At 34.8% G+C, this 7,246-nt stretch overlaps 1 protein-coding gene across 2 annotated transcripts in view; it reads left to right on the top strand.

Annotated features, from left to right (window-relative positions):
- Positions 1-7,246, top strand: part of LOC107664598 (transient receptor potential cation channel subfamily M member 4-like) — a 28,765-nt gene that overhangs the window by 20,433 nt on the left and 1,086 nt on the right. The window contains exons 14-27 of one of the 2 annotated variants that reach the window (XM_016455208.1): positions 437-566; positions 651-796; positions 876-988; positions 1,752-1,853; positions 1,948-1,994; positions 2,123-2,361; positions 2,462-2,577; positions 3,021-3,153; positions 3,489-3,663; positions 4,573-4,738; positions 4,833-5,014; positions 5,112-5,244; positions 5,859-5,931; positions 6,021-6,114. In XM_016455208.1, coding sequence (XP_016310694.1) covers positions 437-566; positions 651-796; positions 876-988; positions 1,752-1,853; positions 1,948-1,994; positions 2,123-2,361; positions 2,462-2,577; positions 3,021-3,153; positions 3,489-3,663; positions 4,573-4,738; positions 4,833-5,014; positions 5,112-5,244; positions 5,859-5,931; positions 6,021-6,114 — 1,849 coding nt within the window. Of the gene's footprint in view, positions 1-436; positions 567-650; positions 797-875; positions 989-1,751; positions 1,854-1,947; positions 1,995-2,122; positions 2,362-2,461; positions 2,578-3,020; positions 3,154-3,488; positions 3,664-4,572; positions 4,739-4,832; positions 5,015-5,111; positions 5,245-5,858; positions 5,932-6,020; positions 6,115-7,246 lie in introns of those variants that run through there. The other variant, XM_016455209.1, reaches the window with a different exon arrangement.

Raw genomic sequence — 7,246 nt, 5'->3', positions numbered from 1 at the left:
CTTCTCTGTGTCTTATATATATATATATATATACACACACACACACACACACACACACACACACACACACACAACCGGTCAAAAGTTTGGGAAAAAATGTTTCTACTGTAAAAACACACCTTTATTATTAAGTTATTATTAAAATTGTATTGTGATATTTAGATAATCTGTTCTGAGATGGAAATATTCCTGCAGCATCATCCTCATCTGTGACGCTCTTCACTGTGCAAAACGTTCGTTATAGTGGAAAAAGTTCTTTAGATTTTTAAAATGTAAAAGTGTCTTATGTTGCATCACTACCAAAAACACACGCACACAAAACAGCCCTTTTGGAACCTTTATTATTACGAGTTTATTGTGATATTTTAGATAATCTGTTCTCAGATGGAGATGTTCTCACAGCGTCACGCTCATCTGTGCTGCTCTTCTCTCTCAGTGTGGTGAGTCGGTTCTGACGGCTCTGGGAGGATGTAAACTATTGAGGGAGTTGTCTAAACTGGAGATTGAGACAGAAGCTAAGCTATCCATGAAGGAGTTGGCCATGAAGTTTGAGTGTATGGCTCATGGTAGGATGTCCTTGCTTTTGGAATCTTATAAAACCAGTGATAAAAGAAAGTTTAAGCTTCTATCCATTGTAACTGTTTTGACAGATGTGTTTAGCACATGCTACCAAACCAAAGCAAGTTATTCCTATAAGTTACTGATCCGCAAGTCTCATCTGTGGGGTGACGCCACCTGTCTGAAGATGGCCATGGCCGCTGACGCCCGTTTTTTCTTCAGCCACGATGGAGTACAGGTCTGTCGGCATGCAGATAGACGTTTCTTTTGAAATAAGGTGTGTGTTTTTCTTAAACAGTCTCTTTTTTTTTTTTTAGTCCCTGCTGTCTCAGATCTGGTGGGGTGACATGGAAAGAGGAACTGAGCTGTGGAAGCTCGTGTTGACAATGATCATTCCTCCTCTCCTCTACACCAACCTCATTGATTTCAAGTCAGTACATCAGCGATGCAAATTTCCTCGCATCTTTCCTCACATTATCACTATGCTGCACTTCCTTTATTTTTTTGCATTTACTATAATGTCCTGTTTAACCCTGTGAAGACTGACATGAAATAATAGATTTTTTTTTAATTGAAGAGAGACATTAACGAAAATAGAAAATTAACTGGATGCTTAATAGGGTGGAAATAAAGAGATACAATTAACTTATTGAGCGGTAACTTACCTTTTAAAACGATATTTAAAAACTTTGTATCATCATACCAATTTGGTTAATTTTATTTGACAGGATAGAAGATACAAACCAACTAATGCCACAAATCATAACAGAATTTTTAAAATCCATTGCTAATATTTGCGCAAATTTGACCCAAATAGAACCGAAACTTTTTGACATTCCAAAAATATAAACAAATATAAAGTTTTACTTATTTTTGTTATATTGTGTGGAAACTTTGTGGCATTTTGAACAAACATAAGATTCTTTATTTATTTTTATTTTTTTAAGTTGTTAACACTCATCTGTGTCAAACATTACAGTAAGGGTTAAATTAGATTTTTAATTCCATAAAATAAAATAAGCAACACATGTCTTAAATCACCAATGAAAATGTCTTCAATTTCCAGTTCTTCATGTTAAAAGTTAATGCTTCACCCAGTGATGGGATGTGATTGTGAGTTAACATTTTATCCAGTATGCTACAAGTTGAAAACGTACTGCATAGTAAGAATGATTAAGTAATCTTCCTCACAGGAAAGCAGAGAATGCAGAAGAGTCAGTGATGGCACCTCCATCCTCAGCAACAGACTGTCATTACGGAGAGACTGTCTTCTCCTTCGCTGACATCAAACACCAGTAAATTAGGTTTTATTTGATACATCAAGCATGAATATAAGATCTCTGTAGACAAACTTGTCTTTATCTATTATCTTCTTACGATACTTCGCAGTGAAGGCGATCACGAGGACTCAAATAACATCAGACGACTGACAAAAGGTCTGACTGTTCATTTTAAAACCCACCGGAATTTCATTAATGATCTTTTTTGGTCCTTTACCTTGATCGGGTTGACTGGAATCTGTCTTTGTTATTGCCTTGCCATGTTTACTCCTTCCTGTAAGCAGGTACTGCTATAAATTCCCAATCCAAGAAGTGGCCCTTTTGGGTTTCCCGCTGGAAGCAGTACTGGTACGCCCCTGTCTCTTCATTCATCGGCAACCTTGTGATGTACTTCATCTTCCTGTTTCTGTACGCCTATGTGCTATTGGTCGACTTCAAGCAGCCTCCCCCCGAAGGCCCTGCCGTTTCTGAGTATGTGCTGTATTTCTGGGTGTTCACGATTGTGTGCGAGGAGATTCGAGAGGTAGGTGCTGCATTTCTTTGCTTGTACAATAAATCATATAATGAAATAGTATAATGATTAATCCATCCATTTCTTCCACTCTGTTCTCTTTCACTCCCAGACATTCATTGTGGGCAGTAAGACGTTTTCTCAGAGGTTGATGCTATATGTTCAAGATGTGTGGAATAAGTTTGATGTCCTTGCCATCTCCCTCTTCATCGCTGGTTTGTGCTGCAGGTAATGCTTGACAGCCCTGTATATTTCCACAAAAGTATTTAGCAACTCTTTTCAACATTGGTAATAATAAGAAATGTTTTTTGAGCAGCAAATCAGCATATTAGAATGATTTCTGAAGGATCATGTGACACTGAAGACTGGAGTAATGATGCTGAAAATTCAGCTTTACATCACAGGAACATTTTTAAATATATTTTAATAGAAAACAGTTACTTTAAATTCTAATATTAGTTCAAAATATTACTGTTTTTACTGTATTTTTCATTAAATAAATGCAGCCTTGGTGAGCGTAAGACAGGTAAAAACGGGTTCTAATAACAGGCTGAGGTGTCACAACTTAGCAGTTAGCATTTACTAAATATTCATCATACCTTAGTGGTGTGCATTCTACTATATTTTTGTGTAATCATCTGTGTGTGTGTGTACTTTTGTGTCTGTCTCAGGATGTTCAGTTGGTCTTTCAACATGGGACGTGGTATACTGTGTGTGGACTACATGGTCTTCACGCTGCGACTCATTCACATTTTCGCAATTCACAGACAGCTGGGTCCCAAAATAATCATACTTGGCAAAATGGTGAGACAATCAGAGAGATTCAGTGCAAATGAAGCTCAATAGATGGCATCCAGCAATCAGTATGCATGCAATGCACTGCCATAAAACCAAGACCTTTCCAAGCAACTGTCCTAAAAAACATAGATTCATCTCATGCTTTTAAAAGCACTTCAAGCCTAAAAGACTTGTAAACCACCCATTGTGTGTCAATCATTTTACAGATATAAAAAAGACATAAGATTAAATGATCAAATTTTCGGATTTCACAACATTTTAGGATTTCATCAATATTTCACAAGCAGCTGGAGACCTTTCACATCTCACTTCTCTTTCTGTTTCATATGAATGAACCACAGATAAAGGATGCGTTCTTCTTCTTATTCTTCCTGGCGGTGTGGCTGAGTGCGTATGGAGTGGCCAATCAAGCGCTACTATACCAATACGACCCAAGCCCTGATAGAGCGTTTCGACGAGTCTTGTACAGACCATATTTGCATATATTTGGACAGATTCCTGTGGAAGAAATAGACAGTATGTACAATATGATTTACACATAAAAGAAATAGTTCACCTAAAAATGAAACTTTGCTGAAAATGTTCTCACCCTCGGGCCATCCAAAATGATAGATGAGCTTGTTTCTTTATCAGAATAGATTTGGAGAAATGTAGCATTCCATCACTTGTTCACCAAAGGATCCTCTGCAGTGAATGGGTGCCGTCAGAATGAGAGTCCAAACAGCTGATAAAAACATCACAATAATCCACAAGTAATCCACACCACTCCAGTCAATCAATGAATGTCTTGTGAAGCGAAAAGATGCATGTTTGAAAGAAACGAATCCATCATTAGGGTGTTTTACCTTTAAATCATAGTCCATATTAACGATTCTTCCAGTGAAAAAGTCCACCCCTTTTGTCCTCTCACATCAAAATCCACTGACATATTTGTGTGTTAGAACTGTTTTTGCTTGTAAACGATGCTTTATTTGTGCATATTTCTCTCCTGATTCGGACAAGACACCTTTTTCACTGGAGAAAGCAATATTATAGATTATTTTGACCAGGAGCAAAGGTGTGAAGTTAAAACATCTTGATGGATTTATTTATAATAAACACACAGCTTTTAACTTCAAAAGTCATTAATTTATGGACTGGTGTGGATTACTTGTGGATTATTGTGATGTTTTTATCAGCTGTTTGGACTCATTCTGACGGCACCCATTCACTGCAGAGCATCCATTGGTGAGCAAGTGATGCAATGCAAAGTTTCTCCAAATCTTTTCTAATGATGAAACACTCATCTACATCTTGGATGGCCTGAGGGTGTGTACATTTTCAGCAAATATTCATTATTGGGTGAACCGTTCCTTTAACTTGAAAACGAATAATATTTTACTACTTTTTGTTATCACGCACTAACTATATTGTGTGTGTGTTAAGCTGGGAAGTATTGGGATAGAGACTGCACAGATAATCTGACACTGATTAATGAAGGGAAAGAGCCATGTAGAGACACTAGCCACAACTGGCTTGTGGTCATTTTGCTGGTCATCTTCTTACTAGTCACCAACATCCTACTAGTCAACCTGCTCATCGCCACATTCAGGTATTTGTTTGTCTATTCATCCATCTGCTGTATATGTTCATCAAATTATTCATCCATCTATGTATTTCTCTTCTTGTTGTGTCTGTTTCTGCAGCTATACCTTCTCTAAGGTTCAAGAGCGCAGTGACACATACTGGAAGTTTCAGCGGTACAATCTGATAGTGGAGTATCATTCACGTCCAACTCTTGCTCCACCCTTTATCATCCTATCCCACATCAACCTCTTAATCAAAAGAAACTTACGCAAAGTGCCATCCACCAAAATCCACCGATTTGGTAAAGTTAGAAAATGATTGCAGTTCAACAAGCTGATTTGTTGAAGATGAAATGTGATGTAAAGTAACAAATTGTGTGCATTTCCCTTTTATAATAGCGGTGGAGTTGAAGGGTAGAGATGCTAACAAGTTGGTGAAATGGGAGACCTTGCAGAAGGAGAACTTTCTGGCTCTCGAGAACAAAAAACGAAGAGGGACAGACTCAGAGAGGCTAAAACGCATGACTTCTAAGTGAGTCAAACTTTCATGAAAAATCACATTTTCCTTCTGAAATAAGAATTTATCGTCTTACTTTGACATACTGTTACAACATTCCCGCAATATATATATATATAGACTGCAATTATATATATAGACTGCAATTATATAAAAAAAGGCAATTTGGTGCAGATGCTAATATTTATATGGCCAAAAAAATATTAAATTCTGATAGTTTGAAATGTAATCATTGAGCTTTTTATAACAGTACAGAAGACTGACATAAAATGATATTAATATCAGTATCTCCAAGTAAGATGATATTTGAATGAATGAATTAAATGGTTAGTTTTATGATGAAAACGTATAATGTTTCAAAACATATAATGCAATATAATACAATGATGATTAAGAGATGAACCTTATGTGTTGTATTTGATACATTTGAACTTGAAAAATCTGTAAAGATTTCAGAGCAAAAAGATGGCCTGAAGGTGGACGTTTTTACAATTATACTAAAAGGCCTTTTGCTTGCTAAAAAGTATAAACTATTAATCAGAGTTGATTAACAAAATCATATCAAAATGTGATCAAAACCTTGTTGTTCCTCAGATTAATGCAGAATGTTGATATGATGTGTGTTTCAGGGTGGACAGTGTCATCAAACAGGTTGGTGAGATCAGAGATGTTGACCGCAGACTGCGAGCACTAGAATCAGATGTAAGGGCACATGATATGATATCTGCATTACACTGTATATTAGACTTGATCAAGATGTTGTTCATTGATGAGTGCTCATCTGTATGCAGATGGAGTACTGTACATCTTCTCTTCAGTGGATAATGGAAGCTTTGTCTCAGAGCAGTACAGTGAAGAGCACTAAAGCACACCCGACACGCAAAGGTACATCTGCTTGTGTCACAATACTTACATATATTTTAGCACAGTGATTTTCAACTGCTGGGTGACAAAAATAAAAAAATCAAGGATAGTGTGTAAAAGTAATAAGTAAGAATAACAAGTGATTAAAAACAGGGGTTACCAAACTTAAAAATAAAGAAATAAAATAAAACTTGAAATATTTACGTGAAGTTCCCCTGAGATTTTAAGTTAATATTTCTATAATTTAACAACATATTTGCAAGATCACGGTTCTCTGATGGTAGTTAATAGTCATGTGATATGCAAGTAAACAGATAAAATATGTAATGATTTTTTTTTATTTTAAAATGATCTATTTTATATATTGTAATTGCGATTTTGTCATATATAGCAATTTGAACTGTTGTTGTTGTTATTATTAGTTTTAACTCTAATTGTAAAAAAAAATTAAAAACAGAAATATACTACTGTTGTAAATTACAGTTGTACTGTAAAAAAGGATATGTGATAACATAATACATATTACAATCTTTTATTTTAAACAAACTTAAATATTTGTTTAAGTATATATATATATATATATATATATATACTTAAACAAATATTTAAGTTTGTTTAAAATAAAAGATTGTAATATGTATTATGTTATCACATATCCTTTTTTACAGTACAACTGTAATTTACAACAGTAGTATATTTCTGTTTTTAATTTTTTTTTACAATTAGAGTTAAAACTAATAATAACAACAACAACAGTTCAAATTGCTATATATGACAAAATCGCAATTACAATATATAAAATAGATCATTTTAAAATAAAAAAAAATCATTACATATTTTATCTCTTTACTTGCATATCACATGACTATTAACTACCATCAGAGAACCGTGATCTTGCAAATATGTTGTTAAATTATAGAAATATTAACTTAAAATCTCAGGGGAACTTCACGTAAATATTTCAAGTTTTATTTTATTTCTTTATTTTTAAGTTTGGTAACCCCTGTTTTTAATCACTTGTTATTCTTACTTATTACTTTTACACACTATCCTTGATTTTTTTATTTTTGTCACCCAGCAGTTGAAAATCACTGTGCTAAAATATATGTAAGTATTGTGACACAAGCAGATGTACCTTTGCGAGTCGGGTGTG

The sequence above is a fragment of the Sinocyclocheilus anshuiensis genome, unplaced genomic scaffold, assembly GCF_001515605.1.
Source record: "Sinocyclocheilus anshuiensis isolate Anshui unplaced genomic scaffold, SAMN03320099.WGS_v1.1 scaffold287, whole genome shotgun sequence".
NCBI lineage: Eukaryota > Metazoa > Chordata > Actinopteri > Cypriniformes > Cyprinidae > Sinocyclocheilus > Sinocyclocheilus anshuiensis.
The sequence above is the reverse complement of the archived record's forward strand: the minus strand, read 5'-3'. Positions and strand labels throughout refer to the sequence as shown.